Raw genomic sequence first — 24,122 nt, 5'->3', positions numbered from 1 at the left:
CCATCGACCCCCATTAAAGTAATTTCCCGTTAATTAAGATAAAACTCTAATAGATACTGTGCTTGTACATTTATTTTATGATTTGAACATTTATTAAAGTAATAGTACATTGTGTAACAATAGTTTTATGAAAAATATATTAATGTTGAAATTTAAATACCTAAATATTTATTAAATAATAAGTAATAATAAATAAGTAGAAATTATAAGTAAAGTAACTACAGATTTATTGCTTCTTAACCAATGAGATGAGTGTGCCTGGTGTTTTTTTGCAAGGTTCGCTATATTGGGTTCAAAATTGGTCAATTTTAATTTTAAATCCCCTCGTAACTCCACATTTAATTCATTTCTGTACTTAGTTAAGATTGAATTTACGTGACTGAAACCGGCTTCAACCATATAGGTACCTTGCATAAAAAGCTAGCATAAAAAGGCTGAGCTATTTCATAAAGTTCTACTTATTTTTGCATTATATTTATATTTGTTCAAAATTTACTTATTGTTAAACTTTTAAAAAGCGTCTTTGCTTCAAGATCGGATAATAATTCAGCAAACTCATTTTGCAGGTTGATGTCCACGTTTTTGATGATGCGTTTATTAATAAAGTTTAAGATGCGTTTATTAATCTATAAAGAAACTGATATTAAGTCAATTATAAAAAAAAATTCACAAATTTTACATACTCAATTAGATATTTGGATTTACGTATTAAGAACTGTTTTTTCTTCGACCCCCAATCAACCCTTTCGATTCAGATCGACCCCCTGCCTCAGATCGACCCCCACTTTAGTGAAATAGACCTCTGGGGGTCTATATAGACCACTTTGGTGACCTCTGGACTAGACCTTTGGTAAATGTCCAAAATATATACTAGGTCTAGTGCCACTTTTGCTATAGCTTAAATATTAAAAAAAAATTAAGCAAAGTGTTTGAATCAATTTTAAACTGATAACGAAATTATTGCTTTAAAATTAAAAAAATAATAATAAAAACTGCGCCAGATAAGAGTAATTGAAGTAGTTGCTTTATATAGCGCATGTGTGGAAAAAAAATTAAAATTTTTTTTATCCAGGTGCATTTAAAAGTGGATGAATATCCCAAGACACCGGTTTCATATTCTCTCAATATAAAATCAGGTATTGCAATACTTATTCACACGATTTTAAAATCATGCATATAATTCATATCTATGTGATTCATATTCATACAATTTTAAAATTAATCATCAGGATTTAAAATCACATGGTTTAAAAATCGCACTTTTTTTTTGTCTAATTTTTGGATATCATAGCTTCTACATATTATGTATATATTCATTCTTGGATTTCCTCTTTTTTACTCTGACTACTCTCATCCCTGTTAATGCCTTATCTGATATGCCTTAACTCATAAATTTATTATTTTATAATATCTGTATTTATACAGATTTCCTATGGTATCTAGTAGTGAAAAATCTCAGACTTTTGTTTTATTTAATTGTCAGTATTTAGGTTTTAGTAATGCAAATTTGGTTTTGCGTTGAAGAAAGCTGATAGATATTTCTCAAGAAAAGAGAGAAAGAAAAAGAGTAGTTCTCTTTATGTAGAAGAAAAATGAAGCCTTTAAATATCTTTTAAAAAGCCTTTAAATTAAATACAATAAATTTTGTGTTTTCACGCATACATGTTTAGTACGTTTTCTCTATTTTGTTATAACACAGTATGAAATTGAAGTGACATAATTTCTTGCATTATGTAATGTTTATGAATATATTTTTTTCCAGTTATAAGTGGAAGTGAAAATCATTTTGATTCACAAGAAAACTCAGAAAATTTTTCATCAAAAGGAAATGAAGAAAATTCAAGCAGTGATTTAGAACTAAAGGAAAATTTGTACGGAAATGAAAAGTAATTTTTTCCCCCTCCTCCCATTGAAGTTTTAAAACCACATGTGTATTTAAGACTGTGTATCTGTACAGTGATCACCATCTCTTTTAAAATCTTTGTACCTTAAAATTTTTTCAGGCTCTCTAAAAATTCTATGATTTTCCATTTACTTTTAATAAAATTATAATCAATAATGCATTTTAGTATTTAAGTATTAGGCTTAAAAAATTAAGTGAAGCATTCCTGCAAGCTGCCTTATTCTCCAACAAAAATTATTACAACAGATTATAAAAAGTACTCTTTAAATAATTAGAATATTTGGAAATTTCAAAAGTTTTTAAATTTCAATAAAATTTAAGTTAATTTAAAAAAATTGCAAATTTGGAATCTTCATTATAAAAAAAAATCGAGGAATACATGTGTTGACTTCATAAAGCAACCTTGTCGAACTTCATGCACTCTTACTTGATAACCAAAAAAAAAAAAAAATTCAAATATGCTAATTAAATTGTGCTAATTATCAATTAAGTTACAGAATCAGACACATGGCATGTTTTTTCTGAATAAATGTTCCTTTTTTTCATTTTTTTCCTATATTTACATTTTTGTTATTCAGAATAAACTCCGATCTAGAAAATATGGTACCAATAGTTTAGTCCAGAGAGTGGTCGAAAATATGAAGCCCTTAATGTTAGTTAATTTTTATGTATTAAATATCAAATATTGCAGCAACTTTTTTAAACCAAATTAAAATTTTTTCATTACAATTATAAAATTCTATTATCCAAAGATAGTTTAATTTAAAAAATAATTTTTAATAATAATTTATTATTTTGACTAATAACAGAAAAAATGTTGAATTGTGAAATATATAAATTTTTACAACATTTCAACTATATCATTTAAAATAGCTCGGACAAACGTTAAATAGTTAGAACATATATCTAATAGTGTTAAAAAAATGTTATTTTTAAATTTTCATTTTTTTAAGAAGTATTTGAATGTTGTATTTGTTGCCATAAAAAATTTCATAGTTTAAAATGCAGTTGACATCTTAGATTAGAACTGAAAATTTTTTCACACAATTTTTAAATGAAATAATAAAAAGTAATAAATGAGCATTAAAAATTATTTTTATATGTAATTACCTTTGAGTTGATTATTTTTATAGTTACAGTGTGCAAAATTTTAGATTCACTAAAAAAGCTTTCAAAATGTAGTGAAATAGGCAAAAAGTGAAACTAACAATGAAATTAACTGGCCCAAATATTCGACTGCTACGCTGACTAAAGTATTGGGACCATATTTTCCAGGTGACTACTCACCATATTTTGATCGTCAAAAATTATTCCGTGACAAAAGGGTATGTTTATTCAGAGAAAGTACTTTTCTTGTCTGATTTCATAACGTAAAATAGTGAGGACTAATTATTATTTTTTTAAGATTAACTCCTATTCATTAACATTTGTTATTAGTAAATGAAAATTTTATTATTAGATCAAAAGTTATTCAGGATGATCTATGTATTTTTTCTTCTCTGAGTATCTCACTGGATTGTAATTGAGCTCATATAAACCTGACTCCTTAAATAAATAAAATTAAAAACGCATTTCTCCAGTGATTTTTTTTTCTCACAAAAATGTCAACTCTTTTTTTTTGTTTTGTTCAATGATTATAAAGCATAAAATTAAAACCAGATTAGTAAAAAATTGCTTTAAATCTTTCAGACAGTTGCAGTTTTTCTTGTAGTGTGTGATAAATTTGGTCACATTCTTTGTATAATACAAGCTTTAAAGCAATGGATAAATAAATAAAATTTCTATTATATCACCAAATAGAGTTTAAATTAAAGAGCATGGTTGAAAATATAATATGGGGTATACATTTTGTGCCACTGCTTACCTTGGGGCTAAGGTATGATATTCCAAAATTTATTTAATATCTAACTGCTGGTACTAAACTATTGCACTTTTTGCCACTTAAGATGTCAGAAGTGTTGCTCATTTATTGTTACTCTGCTAATTTATAGGGTAAGCCATAATCCCTCATTACACAACAGAGGACCATGGCTCGAGCGGGATTCAAACCCACGACTATGACTTCGCAAGTCAGACACACTAACAGCTCAGCCACCTAACTGACCTAACAAAAAAATAAAAAATTGTTCATCGAATATGGATGGAACAAATGTTTTTGAATATCTTCCTGGTAACTGTTAGGTGTCAAGTTCTATTTCTGCTGATACTTCTAATTTTTTTGAATTGTGAAATGTTTTTATTTTTTTTTGTTTAAATAATATAAATTAAAAAGTTTTGAAATTTAGCTTATACCCTAAACTTTTTTCAGCTGAAAAATGTTATGTCTTAACCCATCAGTCGTAATAGGGTAAGACTTATATTCATTCCTATGTTTTCAACCATTCTCTTAATTTCAGCTTGATTTGCTTCAGTGAGAATTTTACAGATTCTTACGTTGTTGTATTTTATTTCTAATTTTGTTGTATTTTATTTCTAATTATTTTGTAAATTATTTTGAGTAGCTTACCTGAAGCTTCAACAGAAACTACAAATAAGTTGCAAGTGCCTTGTCCTCTTGATGTCTTATCGTGTCCTACTTCCTTAAGTTGGTCTGCTCCACAATCTGAGGTATCACCGTCAAAATTATCTCCTCTCAGCAAAGTTGAGCAGAAACGTTTACAGTGGGAAAGAGAAAAAGGTAATGGTACACAAGACATTTATTTCCTTCTTTAATTTTTTTTTTCTTTAGGAAACTTTGCTTAGATAAAGTTTTATTGTAGCTGAAATGCTCGAATGGAATCCATGGGGAAAACCTGGTGCTGGTGCACCCGTGAAAAAAACTCAGATTGTTTCACCCATAACTCCAAGAGCTAGTGGTCAGGTAAAATCAGAGTGTTTTCTAATGAAGTGCTGTGTTATCTTAATTTGTGAGTTAGCACTATTTAAACATTAAATGGATTTGTTAATTTTCTAGCTTTTGATGGTTCATACGTCTGGAGCTATGCCTTTCACCAGTTCTGTGCCTTCTTCTATACCTAGTTGTTTGCCATCCCCAAATTGTAGAATAGTACCTAATAATACTGATCACAATACATTCTTACCAAATAAATCTTTTGTGAATTACAGTTGCATCACTCAACCAGTAAAGCCTGTTCCACCAGTTTTCAAAAGTTCTATTGCTTTTGGAGTAAGTATTATTATTTTCTTTTTCACAATTTATTAAAGATTGTGATTACTTCGTAGTTATTTTTTGTGAATCTATTAATGTAATTTTTAAAAATTTTTTTGACTTACATTTTTAGTCCAAGCCAATTAGGAATTAGATTGATATTTTTTGACAACATAACTTGTTTATTTTTTTTATACAACTAAAGCAAAAATTAATCAAATTAAAATATGTTTTCAATATTTTGTAGACATAGATAATATTGAATAATGTTAGGAATCATGTGTTCTAGCAGTCAATTGATTGTTGTATTATTAATGTTAATACCATTAATGTTGATATCATTTATATTACTAAAATTAAGCTGTATTATATACATTTTTGTAATCAAAATAAGGTATTGAGATATGAAAACTGCACGGCAATTTACAATTTAACTGCTGGTCCATTTTATTATTCTTTTTTATTATTCAAAGTTCAGCATTTCTTATGACTAGTTAAATTTGATTGAATAGTTTTAAATAAGTCTTTCATTTTTGCCAATTTTTTTTTAATTATTTGGTTTGTACTGAATAAAAATAGTGTTATTAAGTTTGCAATTAATGATCTGCAAATGTATAATAGTATTTTTGTTTATTGTATTCAGCAATAGCTGTATGACTCTTACATAATTACATCCACAAAAGCGAAAACAAAAAATTTTCTAAGCAGTTTCGCAAAATATTTGCGATGCATTTTTTACTTACATTATCTTATTCTATTTCGTAATTAAAATTTTATATTGGAATTTAAAACATTTATGTTATGAAAATGATTTATTTTAAATTAGTTAACTGTTAAACATTTTAGTCGTTCTTTGATTAAAAGTTAAAAATATTGTTATATTTGTTTTTATTTTCTTAATATTAAAATTGAAAGTTGTGTTTCAACTTAATGTATTCTCAAGAGAAAAATATTCATGTTGATTATTATTCCTTTTGTACCTTTCATTAGAATACAGATTCGGAATCCATAACAAGTGAATTTTATAGAAGGCAGCAGTGGCTGCGAGAAATAGGTAATTTTTATTAAATAATTAAAACTTATTTTTTATATATGACAATGTATTAATTTGCTTCAAAAAGTGTAAAGCTGGAAAAAGTCAACAAGTTTTGACTGCACGAAAATTTGCGTCTATATTCAAGACTCACTAGATGTGAATTTGGAAAATAAAATAAATTTGGAAAAGAAAGTGCAAAAATTCAGTTTTTCAGGTTTTGTATGTGGTCTAAACTTTAAAATAATATGAAATATTCTAATCTGAATATTACTTTCATTAATTTTATTTATAAATACTCTGATTTTAAGTAAAAGAAAAAAAGTAAAATTAAAAAAATTCTAAAGTTTAATTAAAGAATATAAAAGATTTGGACAATTTCTTTTCATAATACTATTAACACTTTATTGTTTTAAGATTTTATGTTTACCTTCAGATTTTTGATTAAATAATTAATATCTTTTTCATTTGCTTTATTATGTAGATAAGAAATTTTAAAAATAGTTTTTATTCATTTTATTTTCAAAATGTTTCATAATTTTGCAGCTTTTCAAATGAAGTTATAAGAAGTTGTTGAAGTTTGGAAAAAAAACAAGCAATTTTAATCTAAATTAAATTTGATTAAAAGTTTATTATTAAATTATGGAAATTTGTATTACAATTCTGTTAGCAGATGGTATTTCCTACTAGTACAATCAGTGAATCTTTTCTCATCAGACCTATAGCTTATTTTTTACCTGAACAAAAATTTCTTTCAAAACTTGCTTTGAATAACATGCTAGAATGCTAGTTTTCTATATATACAGTTGCTGTACTCTAAACTCAGTTAGGGTTTGAGTGAGGAGTTAATTGTGAATTTATTGAGCTTTAACTCAAAGCAGTTAGTTTCTTTTTTTTATTTATTTTTTTTTAGTTATCTGCTTCAGTTAAAGTTAAATTACAGTTAAAGAATACCAATTTTTAATCTTATTTTTTTGTAATTGATTTTTCTCACATTCTAAAATCTTAATTATTTCTTATAGAAGAACAAAGACGCTTTCAGGAACAAATTCAAATGTCTCAAATGCAGGATTCTAACTGGTCTAATAAAGAGGAAACTGAAAGCATATCTGTTTCCATAGATGGTTCAGTCTTACCTGGAGCTGCTGATGCTTCAAAACGGTAAAATTTTTTTTGTCTGTTATGCGTATAAAATTGTTTTAAAAGCAATGCTTTCTAATAAACAAATACTGATAATAATTTAAAATTTTTATCAGCATTTTTGCTGTTTTTAATTTTGAACACATTGTATTTAGTTTTAACTTTTTTTAAAAGTTAATTTTCTTTGTCTTGGTTATATTTCTGTTTAAGTTAAATGAATGTTTAAAGACTTGGATACTTAACAGTTAATGTGTAAATACTTATTTCTACACAAAACTTTCTTGGAAAACAAATTTTTGATCTGAGGTTTGCCTTTTTAAAATAATACATCTGTAATTGATGTTTTAATACTTTATTCAGAGCTTGTTTTGAATTCATGAAATTCTGTTAAAAAGTTTGAGACAGCTTTAAGGATTTATTTCATGAATTTTTAAAGATTTTATCTTGCAATGCATATTTAATTACTTTATTTATTGTTTTAAAATTGAAGCTACCATTATCTGACTTAGAAATGTAGCTGACTGTTATGCATGCTATTGTAAATTAATGAATTATCTGTATATTGAGATTTTTCTTCTTGCCCTAGGGGTTGACCTTCTCCTGCCATTTTTGCTTTTGGTGACTGTTTCTATTGAGTTTTAACTTTTAAAAGTGTTGATCTTTTTCAACACAATCAATCTCTGGGTACGGTGGTGGCTCAGGGGATAGAGCATTTGCCTTATAATGAGATGCACCGGGTTAGAATCCCAGCGACGTTTGAATCCGCATCTGGTTTTCACCGATCATAGTGCTGACGTAAAATATCCCCAGTGGGTTAGTCTTCTTGTTCTCAAGCTAACCATGGAAGGTTTTCTCAGCTTTCCTCTATGTAATGCGAATGTGGGTTAGTTCCATCAAAAAGTCCTCCATGAAGGCAAATTTCTCCCACTACTCGATCCTGGAGTTCCCTTGTCTTCCAGAATCAGTTCAAAATTACAAGCTTATGGAGTTGAACATTGGTAGTCATAAACACAAAATGGATCAGATGTCCAACGCTGGTGATAAAATAAAATAAAATTTATAAGTTTGGGTCACATATGTTTTGTTTGTGGCTGTTCAACAATGAGAATTTTGTTGGTTGTTCAGAGATGGCTATAAAATATAAAAATTCAATTTTTGGATGGGGGAATCTGGCCCTAGGTGTAATACCCATGGGCTTTGGTAGAAATATTTCAATAGGGTCTTGCATTCTGGCGTGATGACTAGTCAAATTTAGTCTTTAATTTGATTAATTTACTAATGGTTGTCTGTAGATTTTGTAAAGTTTTAAGTTAGATATTCGTTTGCATGATCTAATTTTTCTCAATTTTTAAAGCTTTCTCATCTTTGTTTTTAATTGCAAAATATTTTGACTTATTGTATATATTTAAAGTTACTTTGATGTAATAAATGGCCAATATCTTTGTAAAATGAAATTATTTAAGTGTCTCTACTCTTGAACTATATAAATAAAAGTTAAAACAAAATGTAAAATTTTTTAAAATTACTTTCTCGTTTTAGAACTTATATGCGGGGTCAGGGATTTCAGTTAGATCCAGTTTCTGCTGCTCTTGCTGAGGAACGTCGAATGAAAGCTCAGGAATACCAACAAGCAATCAGACTTCAAATGGAAGAAAAGCAACAACGTGTTGAAATGGAAAGAGAAAGAAAAAAACTTGAAGAAGAAGCTGAAGAAAAGAGATTGCAAGCAGAGCGTGCTCGTATTCAGGCAGACTATGAAGAGGAACAGTTGAGAATAAAACAAAAAGCTGTAAATTTTATTTTTTTCTTGCTACTTTTTAACTACTTTATCAGAAATTAACAATTAGTTTTTAGATATTTTTTCTTATTTTTTTTAAATATAGTCTATTTGTTTCTGCAATATTTTTAGTTTATAATTTGTTGTTAATTTCAAAATGGCTGTTTTATTTCAAATTATGTATGCTTATCATGACATATTTATAAACCAGAAAAAGATTTAATATGTCATACTAAAGAGCAGAGGAAGTGTCTTTTAAAAATAATGTTTGATATTAATGTTTTTATAAATTTATTTTTATTTTTGGACAAATAAATGCGGGGTTATTCATAACTAAATAAATTTCTAGGCATGGCTGGTGTAAGGGCAGATGATCGTCCGGAATACTGGGGAAGTGGGGCTTCGAGCGAGACTCAGATTTAATGTTCTGTAAATTACTTATTTCCTCCTTTCTTAAAGTATTGTTTGCTTTAAAATATATATTTATTGGTTATTTTTTTCTTTATTATGTATTTTAGGTTAACTTTTTTTATGGTTAAAGTTTTCAGTAAGTAAAAGTTTTTCTAAAAATGGAAAGAATAGGGTGCAGCAGGAAAACAGTTGTTAGACATTGAATAGAATGAGTTTTGTATTTTCTGTATAGATTTAAGGTTCAGGAAACCATCCAACATGCAAGCTATGTTCTCAAAAGGTGAATGCTGCAGAAAAGCTAGGGGAGGAGTGACTTTGGAGAAACCATGAGTTCAAATTTGTGTCAATTGAGCCTGTGTGTCAAACACACTTTTAATATAATGTGAATTTGCTGATACAAATCTTAACATTTTATGTAGAAAATATTTCTATTTCATCCCAAAATGTTTTTCATCCAATAGATTTTTTTAAGATATTTGGGCTATTTAGAAACAAGACGTTAATTTCCAAGATAATTAGATAATTACCAAGCTCTTAGTAAATTTTAGGTTAACAACCAGAAACATGTATTTACTCTTACAATATTTTACATATTTTGTTCTTCAATATGTATTTAAAATAAATATTAAAGGATTTTTCTGGGAAACTGCAGTAAGAATTTTTTTTCCTCTAAAAATATTTTCTTATTGCAGGCATGATAACTTCTTTATTCATATAATTTATTATTGTTGTATTTAGCATGGCACATACATAGTTTTATATACCAATATTAGCCTGAGTAGAGAATATCTAATCTTTACCAAAAGTTATTTAATAGAAATAATAATTTATGAAGTCTATCCATTCTTTTAATAATGTGTTTTATACAAGGTTATTTTTAATTTATTTTAAACTGTTATTTTTAAGTTAGTATATTTAATAAACAATTTATTAAGACATTGCTTGTCGCTTCATTATGAACAATTTTAGGTACAGCGAGTGAATTAAAAAAAAAGGGGGATTAAAAGGATACCAATCGATGGGTCAGTCAGTAGTTGAATTAATACAAGTCAGCAATAAATAACAGTGAATTTATGGGTGAATCATTGAAGAACATTTTAATGAATGAATGAGTTTATAAATTTTAAAAATATTTATTAACCTATTAATTGTTTTACAGCAGTCGATAGCAAAAAATGTTTCCTTTTCAAAATGACTGCTTATTGTATGCAAATTACAATTTAGTGTTTATGCTTGTATATTTGTATGCCATTAAAGATTATGCTCATTAGGGGCTGTTCAAAAAGTACATACACAAAAATGGAGAAATTTTAACCCCCTCCCCCCTTCGTACATTACAGTACATAAGGTCTTACCCTCCCTTAGAGTATGTACATTTTATTAGTCTACCCCCCTTTTTCATAAAAATTAAAATAATTATGTTTTAAATAAAATTAAATATTTATTTAAGGAGTGTGTAGGAAAAAGTCAAATTTAAATTTGGTGTATGCTTATAATGTACATACTTTGTATAATACCTCCCCCCAACCATCGTAGAAAACCGTACAAAATAGCTAATCCCCTCCCCCCCTTCGGGATGCACGTACTTTTTGAATGGCCCCTTAACAATATTACCGAAAATAATTATTAATTCTAGAATACTTTAGGTGATATTCTCATTAATTAAACTAACTGTTTTCTTTTTTAACCTTGAATGCATTAATCGTAATTTATCTTATTCACATGTTTCCCAAATCAATGTTTAGGATTGATGTAGATTTTATAATTCTGATTGAAATAATGTAATTTAAAATGAAAAGGATTTCTCTACTGCATTGTGACTGCATCAGTGACTGCATCAGCAAGACAATTTAAGGATTTGAAAAAAAAATTTATTTCCCAAAACTGAGATAAGAGCGCCATTTTCAAATCGCATAGGGCGCGACGAAGTCTTCTGTCAGCACTGCTTCTAGGTGATACTTATGCACATTAGAATTGAAAATTGCATTACAGCACTCAACCCAAAATGTCTTTGTATGCTGTTAGTGTCTTTCCGTTATGGACCAGCTGTTCGTGAACATTTGTGCAAGTTCTTATATCTATCAAAATAAATGTAATATTTTTTAAAATTTTTATTTTAATCGATGGTTATTCAAAAATTGTGTTCAATTAATACTCATCAAATTGGTCCCCAAATCATTAAATTAGGATAAAACAGCTGCTTCTAGTTCTAATTTGAATGTAATTATTGACAAATAAATTATTAAAATTTTTATTAATTATAATTCAATTGATAATAAACAATTGCATGGAAGTATTTCTATGAATTTCTATCAATACTAAAATGTTTTATTGATTTTTTCCAGGAAATGGAAGAAAAGAAACACCAGGCTTTAGTTACTGCTGTTCAGCAAGCTCAGTTACAGGCAGAAATGGAAAAGAAATCTAGAAAAGTTCAAAAATTGCATCCTATGAATTCAGAAAACCAGAATATCGATTCTACAAATATTCAAACACATAGTGAAAATACAGATGTAGTATCGTTGACAAATAATATGGAATCAAAATTAAGAATAGTCCAAAATTTGGAAGGTTGTATAAAAATATATTCAAATAATTATTGTTAATACTACTCTATTTTTCTTTATCTAATTTATGATTTATACTATATGTGTATTATTGATTTGCAATTGATAAAAATCATAAAACATATATTCAAATAGTTAATTTTTTAGTACTTATTTCATCAACTTAAAGCTACAGTATGAAAATTATACGGGAGTGAAATCTATGAAAATTAGCTCAAACCTACATGAGCAATATAAATTTTTCTAATTGGTTTAGATTTTTATAGAATATAGCTAAAACCACAAAACATTCTTTGTTCATTAAATGACTCTTTATACTAACTTTATTATTGTTATTTTATATAAATTTAACTTCCCTGTGATTAAAAATGCTTTTGTGTTAATTTTGCTCTAAATGCCAGTAAACTTTTTGCATCTTAGTGTCTTACTATTTCAATGTAATTTTCTTTTTATTATAAGAAAAGAACACAAGTACAATATTGTTCTAAGATAACTTCATTTTAAAACTATCTTTTTATAATTTTTATCATGTTCACAGATCCCAGCTGTGTTGATTCCTCTCTTAAAGATGATGACTTAATTCAAAATGAAACGAATTGTGATCCTTCTAATAAAAAAGATTTGGGTATTCAAACAGTGCCAATATCAGATAGCGAAAAAAGCTCTATATATGTTGTGGATAGAGTGTTAACTCCCTCAATATTTCGAGTAAGAGCAAGGGGAGGTTGTGGAAAAGACTTTGGAACACAGACTGACATTCATTATGGAAAATATCCAGTTGAAGATGCAGAGTCCACTGAGAGGTTTGTCATGTACTCCATCTGGACATTTTGCTCATTATTCATTTCATTTTACTTTTCTTAAAGCTTTTATTTGTTTTATAAAACTAATAATTTTGTTTGTGTGTAATTTAAACTATTTTTACTTAAGGGAACACCAGATATTTAATTTTTATTTGTTGTTAGCCTCATTTTTCCTGTATTAAATTATTAGGCTTATTAAAAAGACAGATAATTTGGTATTTAGTTGGATGTATGCTTTAGAGATTAGTTCGGGCTCACTTTTGGAGATTTGAGCCCATCCGGGATACATTGGATTACTTAGAGTCTGAGATATATGTCGAATAATTTCTTCTGTCCTTAGTATGCGGATAACTAATCTTTAAAAATATACATTAATAAATGAAAGCTGCATAATTATAGGTTAATAATATGCAAAATGCATGTGATATAAAATAAAAATTGTCGAGAAATGTTCTTCCTTTCTGTTGGAACATACTTTTGCAGACAAGGACTATGATATACTCGGAAGCTCTGCCTCTGCTAGCTAACACTCGCTAAGCCCCAATACAGTCAACTATGGATAATAATTAAGTTGTAATATGGCCAGTGGTTTAATAATTAATATATATATGAGTGTATTAATTCATTTTCATTGCTAGGCACTTTAATTAAACCCCATTTTTAGGGCACATTAATTTTTAACTCTTCCCCTCTTCAAGCTGAGATCAGTTAGCGGAATAGTTTTGTTTTTAAAAGACTGGAAAGCAGCGCCATTGTTACATGGATTGCCATTTCGCTCAGCCAGGAATGAATTTCCCCAATGGTCTGCAGCTAAAAAGCGGAGACCTTTAAGAGCACAGTTGCAAATGTTGGGGCGACAGTAAAATTTTTTTCCTTTGAGACATTCATATTAGTTTTTCGCTTGATGCAGGTGATATCAGACAAACTCATGCCACAGGGTGGCATTTTTTAGAAAAATGTTTTTACTCTCAGGAGGAACATTGTCGACTGAAGATCTAATATTCCCCCCCCCCCTTAAATTTAATTTATTAGCGCCTTAGTTTATATTATGCTTGAATTATATATGTATTGATTCTTAAATTTTGGCCATGTGTGCAAAACTTTTAACTAATTTGTTTGTATATTAAGCCATCCTTTTTCTTTATCACATACCAAGTCAACATCCTTACTTTTTTTAAAATCTAAATAGTCAGATTTGTCACAACAGGGAAAACCTGAGAAATACAGGAGATTTAAAAGTCACCTAAAATGACAGGGCAATGCGGGGAATTTTGAGCTTTCCCTTACTAACTGGGAAAATACAGGGAATTTTATTTCTTATTTTCTTCTTTTAAAAGTGTTTACCACTCAAAGCGATATTTAAGGATGATATTTCAGCTATACTAAATTATTTTATTTACTATAGCATTACTTGGTTTAAGTATTTTAAACTGCTCCTAATTTCATTTAAGTTTTTCCTTCTTAAGTTTCTTTTTTCTTAAGCAATTAATACTATTATTGCTAGATTGATCACTCAAGAGCGTAGTGATTGTGTGTTTCCTCTTAATATATTGTGATAATATGTACAGGGAAAGCACAGGGAATTTTTTTTCCAGATTTGAATGGCGACCCTGATAGTGGTGGGTTTGTATGCCTTTCAACTTTCATAGCAGTTAACTTTTAGCTTTCAGCCAAAGATTTTTTGCATTGCTAGTGGGTAAAAGAAAAATAATTTTTTTATTAGCAGTATTGTTTTTGTAATTTTTTTTAGCTCTCATAATTTATAGGTCCTTTACTATATACGTGTTTGAACCATTTGTATGGAAAACTATATTTTTTATGTTATGTTGTCCTTTTTACTAACAATTTTCATCCAAATTCCTTTTCTATTAAAGGGGTTTAGGAAGCTAAAATATTCTTAAAACTTTATCATGTGAGAACCACAGGATCAAACTGTTCTTTGGTGAAACAGAATTTGCGATTTTATGAAGTTTTGATTTTAAGTTATATAGTTAATTAGAAATTCTAAATTGTTGAACTGAAGAGTTGTTTGTTCTAAGAGTTTTTTTAAAATTGCATTTTATAGTACATATTTAGATTTAGCTTTAGCTTCTAGCCATAAATTAAAGGCTTATTTTTACATTAACAGCAGTTGAATAATAAATATGTTATTGTCATTAGTTTTTATTGAGTGTGAGCTTAAATTAACTTTTCAAATTACTTTTTGAAGCTATGAAAAATAATTAAATTTCCAATTGAACTTTTTTACTTTAGTTGTTTATTCTTATTTATTGCCTTTAAATTGAGGTTACAAAATATGTTTATTTTCAGTAATACCAGCTCATTCCACAGTCCAGTTGCAAAACGAATAGTACGTGTGCAGCATAGCAAGCCTTACAAAGCTCAACGTCGGCCATTGTGCAATGATTCCATTCCAGTAAATGAACGCCCAAAATGGGGTGTGAATCAACCCTCTAAATCATATGTTAGAATGACTGAAAGAGATCCCCATTTTACTAAACGGAAGAGGATGCAAGAATTAAGAAAGCAACATTGGGCTCGAGAACTTGCAGCACAGAAATCCACCGATTCTTCACACCAACCTATTGCTCCCTATTCCAATTTAAGAGGTCGTAGGGTTGCCAGTAGTTCAGATTGTACTCTTGGATACAGCAGCTCTGAATTTGAAACAAGGTATTTTAAAGCCTTGAATAAACCCTGATTTTATTCTAACTGAAGAAATATTGAATATATTTTTATTCTTTTTGACAAAAAATGTTTTTAAAAAATGAAAATATAATATTATTTTATATTTGAATTATTGTTTAGCAATTCTTATATTTTAAAAAGTAAAATATCATTTTTCAAAAAAAAAAAAAAAAAACACTACTTATAAGTTTTTGAAAATATATTTTGTTTTTACTGCATTGCATTTTACTCTTTTCACTGCATAGCCTAAAAGCAATTAAAGTAATTCTTTTTGTTGAGAAATAGTTCCTCTTCTTATTCATATTCACTTGAATAAATAATACCTTACTTAGGATGTGTAAAGATAAAGTAGTTACACATGTGGATTAATATACATATTTATTGGATGCATGCACGTCTGATGAACAATTTGATTAATAGAACAAATGTACAGCTGGAAATAACATATTTTGAGATTTTCCACATGTATCTAATAGCGGGCAAAACAAATTTATCTAGATAAAAGTAACATATTGTAAGGACAACATATTATTTTAAACACATCAAATAAACTTAATTGCTGTTAATCAAGCTACGAGATTATTCCGCATTCTTATTGTGAAGTGCTTTTGAAGTATTGCATCGTCGAATTTCTTTAAAAAATGCAGCAAAAAGGAAAAGCAGTCATTCGTCTTGTTCTTCAAGCAATGAACATTGCCTCGATATCTTTAATTGATGCAAGGGAAAAATATGAAGCAACTATTTTGATTAAAGAAGGAATATTTGACCATAATGATTGATAAAAAAAATTGGTTATTATCAATAGAAAGATAAAATTATAGTGCGAAACAGGTGATGTTAGAGGAGAAGGGTTACATCAGACTGAAAGATGATTACCATTATCACTCCAATTCGAACAATAACCTAAAACTATCCTACAACTTTATTCTGTAATAAGAAAACATGTGTAACAAACATATATTCAAAAATGGAACCAATGGTACCAATATGTGAAGGAACTAATCGATTAACTAGGTTCAAGCACCCTAGATACTGTGATGGAAAAAACCAATCAAATAGGTTTGAGTACTAAAGAGTCGCTGGTTGTAATCTTCTATGCTGAATCTGAAATGAACTGAATTCAATTTAATGGTATATGCATATATATATATATATCTGCAAAAGCTTTTTTTTTCTCTCTTAATTTCTTTACCTTATATTTATTAAAAGTTAAGTTTTAATTTAGAGTTTCAACCTTTATCTTTTGCAATAGTTATACTATTTCAAAGAGCACACAACATTGTCACTAAAAACACTTTTCCATATGTGATGCTACTTTATATATATACAAGGTGTTGAAAGAAATTCAACTGGCTAACACAAGGAGGTGATAAAGTGCTCTAAGAGAATGAAAATGTATTATAGAAAATGAAATCATTAACCACATTGAGATGGGGAAAAATACTGAGAGACCCTGAATCTAAAAGATATGAAAGGTAGCGCCAGCATCAGCCAGAGAGTTAGGTGACCGAGGCAGTGGCCTTACGCCTCTCACTCCTGTTAAGAAGTTTTTTTTTCTTCCTTTCAGTAATTTTGTTGTATTATTTTAGAAAAGTACTTTTTATCAATTTTTTTTGAGGTTTAAATATTTTTAATAATTTATGAGTAAAATATGCATGCGAAATTTCATAAAAATTAAATGACAAAAAGAAAGAAGAAAACTAAATTTAAAATAGTAGCTTTAGGCCATATATTTTTAGTTTACATAAATAAAAGCAGTAAATTCTTGTCACTTTTTTCTTTTATTCATTTAACGGTAGTCTAAGGGAATGGATTGGATGCATGGGTTCTGTTGCATGGCCTTCATGTTTGCTGGATCTTAATCTTCTGGATTTCATAAGGGGTAAACTTAAATTACTAGTTGATGCAACATTTCGGGACATCATAGGACATAGGGGAGGGTGTTTAGAGTATATTGTCATTGCTTTTGCAGACCATCTAAAGTACACCTGACTTGTTATCTGAGGAATGGTATTTACATCATTGTAGACTATGCATCGATGTCAACTGGCATCACTTTAAACTACTCTTTTAATTATGAATAAAACTTTTATGTGGTTTTTCACTGTGACAATAAAATGTGCATGTTTTTTTTTCTTTTCAATTTTCAACACTTTCCCAAAGTGATTTGCGATCCCATGTGGGTAAATGTTCTTCCTCTTCATGACTTTTATTATCCCATATAAAAATGATGATGTTCAACAAAAAGCCTTGTTTATTTGTAAATGGATGTGTAAACAGAAGCAAACTGTGTAAAAATTAAGTTTTACAAATCAATAAATTTTAGAAAAAGGGGAAAAAAAAGGCAGTGAATGTCTGAAGAAATGAATGTCCATAGAATATTCAGCCAGCTTTTAAATTGATTAACTGGTTATTTTAAGAAGTACATTTGTTAGTCTATTTTTTTAAAAACTTTATACTGTAGGTTTTCCAGCATTAAAAAACTGATTTTTCCTATGTTTTAGTATTGGAAAGTAGTGTATAGTAGAAAAATGACATGACAAATTTGCTAAGGTCCTTGGATGACTAAAAGCCTTCTCTTATTAAAGGCTAAACTAATTATAATTTAGAGTCAATTATAAATTTAGGTATAATGCTTGCTTAAACAATTTCAACAAGTAAATGAAAAAAAGTACTTGAAGTATAAAGTAGAGAATCTAGAGATAGAAGTTTAGATAGCAATTACGGGAAAGTACCTATCTATAGTTTGAATAAAGATTAAGCTCTATGGAATATTTAAATGAAAGTTGATTTTCTGATGACTTTACTGTATATACTTAACTAGTTTAAATTCTGTATTCCTCTCATAGGTCTTATCGTCAAATTAGAAGTAATTCTACTCCTCGTTATCAACAACCATCTGGATTCCGTTCTGATTGTGGTTCTGCTGAAACTATTGCTTACTTTAACTACAGCCCATCAACACATGCCAATCATCTTTCACAGTCATATCTTCAGCGTAGAGACTCAATTAGTTCAGACAATCTTCCATCTATTATTGGTGGCTCTGAACCATCACCAACACGGCATGCAGAAAGGTTCTCTATACCATCATGTGGTGGGGGAAGTCTTCCACCAATGCGTCGCAAATGGCATAGTCAAGAAATATTCCACCCGTCCAGTAACTGTCATGTTTTTTCACCCCCTCATGTACCTGGAGTGTATCCCCGTTTGCTTTGTCGCCCTTTTCATTGTAACTTACCACCACCTGTTGCACCACAACGAAGAAAATGGAGTGATCAGGAAAGTTTTGATTTGGAAAGTGTTGTGCGTTCGAGAGTAGCTGATGGTAGTCGAGCATCCTCTGCTGAAAGTACTGAGAAGAGTGATGCTGCTTCTGTGTCTTCAGCTACTAGTTCTGCAAAGTCAAAATCTTCCGTCCAGGTATTTGTTTAACACTTTTGTAGTAGATTTTCAATTAACTGTAATCATATTATCTTAGTTTCTAATTATCTAAGACACTTACCTCCAAAAAAGGCATTCTTAACAAAACATGAGGTAAACTTCACTTCCATTTTTATTTTTGTTATCCTACTACAAGTAAATGTAATTCTAAATAATGCCAGTAAAAGCACAACACACTAGAAGCTTGCAAAAAAAAAAGGATTTTCTTAAAATGAATTGTGCATCGATTGTTTTTGTACTTTTATCATATAATGTTTATTACTTCTTGCATTATCCATAACTTGTACTCAGAAGATGAAAGTAAATTATCCAAATATGATTATGTTTTGATTTTTTTAAACTAGATAAATATAGTTTAATCTACGTATAGGATTTTAAAAAAATGAATCTTTTTCACAAAATAGCAGTATTTTGAAAAAAATTCAAATTATGACATAAATTAAGTAATAACAATCATACATTTTCAATCCCCATAGTTAATTGCAAGTCTACGGGATTTTTGAAAGAATTTCAACTATGTTTTTAATTGTACTTAATAAATCTCTTTTCAGAATCCTTTAGTTTGCCCAGAAGTTGTTACTGGTAGACCCACTCCACGTCAAGATAGAATTTTACAGAACTTATCCTCTTTAAGACAGGTAAGGTGTTGATAACAGAATTGAACATTAAAGTTTTCTTTCTTTCTTTCTATGGTATACAAAAATTTTGGTATTTATGAATTTTTTTTTCTGAAATGAAATTAAAATTAAATCAGACTTTGACCTTCTAATGATAAATATGCTTTCCTTTATTGTGGAGCTATGAACTAAGTGTTGTTTAAAAAATAAAGATTATTTTTCAATTTACAAGTAGAACTCAAAAATCTACAATTTTTATTATTTCTATATATGTTTGTAAATCAGGACCTTCACAGTACATAATTTTAGTTGCTAGAGGCATCTATTGTCGTGAAAATGAACCATAATCAATTATATGTTTTGTAAATTTTGTAATTATAAGTTTTTATTGAAATTTTTAATAAGTATGACATATATTTATATACTGTAAGGTTATATTTTTCACGTATTATTTGATTTCATTTTTGCATTTTCATTTTAGTATACTTTGAAAAATGCACATCATTATTTTTTTCTATAATTGTTTTATTCTTTTACAGGGCTTGCTTAAGAAACAGAAGGAATTAGAAAGTTTAATTAGACGGCCACCACCTTTTTATTCTTGATGTAAAATTTATATTTTACCTAAAGAAATAACTGTATTTTAAAGTGTACAGATGAGAAACTAGTTATAAATAAGCTTTATTTCATTTTACATTCTAGTCTGTTTAAATACTTCATTTATTTTGTTAAAGAAACAAATATAACTGGTGATACATGAATAGAATTAAGTGTTTCATAATATCGTTTCTCTATGTTTCACTTATTTATTTCTTTTTAATCCAGTCATTATTAAACTATAAATTTTTGAATTTATTCATTTTAATTCATGTTTATATGTTGATTTTAGTATGTACCTCAGATGTATTCCATATTTCCATGACACTCAGAATTGTATGAATAAAAACTACAGATATTACTTTTCTAATAACTGTACTTATATAAATAATTTTAATTTAAAATAATTTTGATCTTATATTAAAAGCACAAGTTTTTTTTGTTTTTAAAGTTTTTTTAAAATTTATTTATTCTAAAATTATAATTATTTGATTGTTAACCCTTGAATAAATTAATAGTGATAAATTTTGTTATTTATATATTTTTTTAATCAATGTATTCTTGTGAATATTTGATTTGAATATTGCATATTTGAATATTAGGAAGACATTGGAAAAATATAGATTAATAGAATAAATATAAACTTTCATTTTTTGGAAATAACAAAAATTGATTTTTTATACATAATGTTAATGAAATAAAAGTTAATTACAGTTTCATACATGACTGAAAATATAGAAAAATAAATTATAATTGCAATCTGCAATTTTACATAATATTTGAGCATGTTTTTCTGTTGAGTGTAACCTATTGTTATACATTAAATTTTGAAAATTTTTGTTATTGTATAATCATTGATTTCGAATAGTTTCTTTTAATTTGTACTTCTTAACTCTTTGCTTTTAATATATTACATGAAAGGTAAAATTTAATATAGATAAAAATTTACTCTGACCTGCTCCAAAAAGGCATTTAAAACAAAAGGGAAAAAAAAAATGTCATATCAGTACAAAAACAAAAATACAAAAATGTAAACGCAAAAGCATGGCAAATTTTAAAATAATATATTGCATATTTTAATTAAACAATTAATTGGTCAAAAGCATTATTTGTGAATTATATAAACTTTACATATTGTTTATACTATTTTTTTATGAGTTTGATAATTTTGCTGAAATTAAGTTTGAATCAATATTATACCAGTTTCGAATTGTATTATTTTCATTTAAGTGTTAGTTTTGAAGTGTATTAGTTTGCCAGTTTTTAAGTTTATGAACTGTATTGTCAGTTTTAAAGTAAAATCTGCCTTAAGACTTAATGGCAGATTTCATTACCTTATCAGAAATTGATTATTATCTTTCTTTGATTTATCTGCAAACTTAGATTTATCTAGTATAAGAACTTTTACTTTTTAAAATTTTGTTGTCAAATTTGTTTGTGATTAATGTTTCTCTAGTTGAATTGAGCCAAACATGTTTTTTACATATGATTGGATATTTTTGTTGATAGTTGTAGACAGTTATAAAAATTCTAGTCATGTTAGTCTATTTAGTATTAATTATTTATGAACATGATTTGTTACTTCTGTTTTTACAAGTTATTTTATTTTATTTAATTTTTTATGACTTTTATTTGGTTTGTCACGTGTAATTTTTTCAGTGGATAAAAGGAAATTGAAAAGTGAGTTGGATGAAATTTTTTTTTTAAGAAATGGATTAGTTGGCAGAAGACATCATTGTTTATTATTAATTGAATTTTATCATGTCCAGATTGGATTAAAGATGCATTATTTAATTCTTTATATACAGATTATGCTACAAAATACAACTGAGGTTAGCAATAAATAATGATGAAGTTAAAAAAATAATGTATCAGGATAGAAAAAAAGTATGACTTAATAAACTAAAGAACATTTCAATATAATAATTCGCTTTTATTTATTTGTAGACTTAAAAGTTTTAATAAAAGTTGAGTGAGAAATTTTTTTATTTTAATATAGATCTTGAGTATTAAATTGCATATGTTTGAAGTAATTAAAGTTATAGAAATCAAATATGCTTCTTTAATATTTTTATTAGAAAAACAAAATAAAAAAATATTTTGATTTTGGATTAGATTTTTGTAAAGGAGAAGTTAAATGCAGGAGAAGTTAAATGCTTTTTTAAATATAGTTTTGGTAGTGATAGATAGTGGATGGAATATAGGTTCTCTTCAAAGAAAGAACCATATTTTTATTTTATTTTATTAAAGTGTTCAAATTCTTCCAAATTAGGAATAAATTTTGTATAAATATCTTTTAAATTTATTAAGATTAACAAAAATACTGATTATTTTGAATTATTAATTTAAAATTATTTAAAATGTAAATTTGTACTCATAACTTTCACTATAAAGGTGCATATGTTTAATATTGTTTTAATGATATTTTTTTAAATGTTTTAATATTAAATCATATTTTTATTGATAGATATTTTATATTTTGTTAATTTGTTTCAGATCCCATGAAATATAATAAGTAAATTCCTGTTTTTTCAAATTAAGAATTAGAAATATATTTGATGTGTTGAATTGTTGAACGCCAAATTAATGACAATCGGTTTTGAATTTATTTTTGATTTTTTACATTTTGTATTTGCACCTCAACGAATCTAAGTATTTTGATATAGCTCTCATGTTTAATTTACGGGTGGTATCTTTACATATGCATTTATAGGATTGCACATTGGAAGATAGGTCTACAAATTTAAATAAAATTTTTGATGAATATTGTTGCATTCCATACTTTCATTATTTATTATAAAGCTTTTCTTCTATTAAAATAAGAATTAATAATTTTCTCCTAATATGCTTCACTTATGACTTTTATTTATATCTTACTATTATTATTTTATCAGGAAATATTAAAAATATTGTTTTTAATCTGTTTTTATTTTTAAAATTTTTTATAGCTAGTTTATTAACTTTTTTTTCCCCATTTTATTTTCGATCGCCATTCCAATTTAGAAGGATTAAACAAATTATATCTTCAGATATTTATTTATACACAATTTTTCTTGAAAATTGTTTACAAGTTTGTTGAGTTTTATATGATTATTATTAAAATTATTAACTCCAAGTACTGAGCTATTTATAAATGTTTGGTAGTTATTTTCTGAAAAAAAAAAGCATTTTTAAAGGAAATGTGTAAGAGTAAAATATATTTTGTGGTATAACAAAATATTGTAAATGTATATATGGAACCAAATATATCCTAAAAGCAATGTTTAAACTTTTGTATGTTTATATACATGTTTCGTTTTGTAAGCTTCTGTGATACAGTCCTAGTCGTTTAATGAAGCGTGCCTTGCATAGTATGTAGATTTAATCATTCATTTTATTATCGTTTTGAAATTTAAAGAATTTTGTTGAGGATTTCCTTGTGCAATATTTAAAGCTTTTGTATGTATGTCATGAAATGTTGTGATATTAAAGTTTATAAAAATTTATCTACTTGATTTATTCTTTATTTATGTTAAACACTAGAAGGGGCCATGTTGGCGATGGGATCCCAGTGGTAAGAGAATCGGACTCCGATCTGGAGAAGCAAGGGATTGATGCTAGACTCCGCTGAAACTCACTGAGTACGTGCAATATAGGTGCTTGAAAAATCTGTGGAATTAAAAGTTCTGTGGTCGGTTGCTGAGTAATAGCAAGGGATCGGGAAAAAATTTCCTTCCCCTTCAGATCTATGTTTACATTAAGGAAGTGGCTTTACAAATGGGATCCCTTTTTGCTGAGGATTCATCTTCGGATCATACTCAGGAATACTGACTGTCGCCAATAGCCTGTAGTGCAGCTCTAGTGCGACGTACATGAAGTACCCACCTATATACCTTAACACTGGAAAATGGAGGAGTTTGGGTAGCTTTTCTCTCGTTTTTCAGTGTTCAGATATTCCAAAAATAATTAAAGTAGCGAAATTTTAAGACTTTTCATAATATTATCCTATTTAAGT

The 24,122-nt window shown here is 27.7% G+C and overlaps 1 protein-coding gene across 1 annotated transcript in view; it reads left to right on the top strand.

Annotated features, from left to right (window-relative positions):
• Positions 1-20,561, top strand: part of LOC107452568 (uncharacterized) — a 54,659-nt gene extending 34,098 nt beyond the window's left edge. Inside the window, exons 3-15 of the mRNA XM_043046749.3 lie at positions 1,763-1,886; positions 4,405-4,580; positions 4,663-4,763; positions 4,857-5,069; positions 6,042-6,105; positions 7,107-7,245; positions 8,764-9,013; positions 11,758-11,983; positions 12,518-12,782; positions 15,093-15,455; positions 18,320-18,893; positions 19,466-19,552; positions 20,071-20,561. Of these exons, the coding sequence (XP_042902683.2) occupies positions 1,763-1,886; positions 4,405-4,580; positions 4,663-4,763; positions 4,857-5,069; positions 6,042-6,105; positions 7,107-7,245; positions 8,764-9,013; positions 11,758-11,983; positions 12,518-12,782; positions 15,093-15,455; positions 18,320-18,893; positions 19,466-19,552; positions 20,071-20,136 (2,648 nt within the window). The 3' untranslated portion in view covers positions 20,137-20,561. The remainder of the gene's footprint in view (positions 1-1,762; positions 1,887-4,404; positions 4,581-4,662; positions 4,764-4,856; positions 5,070-6,041; positions 6,106-7,106; positions 7,246-8,763; positions 9,014-11,757; positions 11,984-12,517; positions 12,783-15,092; positions 15,456-18,319; positions 18,894-19,465; positions 19,553-20,070) is intronic.
• Positions 20,562-24,122: the final 3,561 nt, after the last annotated feature.

This window comes from Parasteatoda tepidariorum, chromosome 2, assembly GCF_982258835.1.
Source record: "Parasteatoda tepidariorum strain Cologne lab strain chromosome 2, Ptep-v5.0, whole genome shotgun sequence".
Taxonomy (NCBI): Eukaryota; Metazoa; Arthropoda; class Arachnida; order Araneae; family Theridiidae; genus Parasteatoda; species Parasteatoda tepidariorum.
The sequence above is the reverse complement of the archived record's forward strand: the minus strand, read 5'-3'. Positions and strand labels throughout refer to the sequence as shown.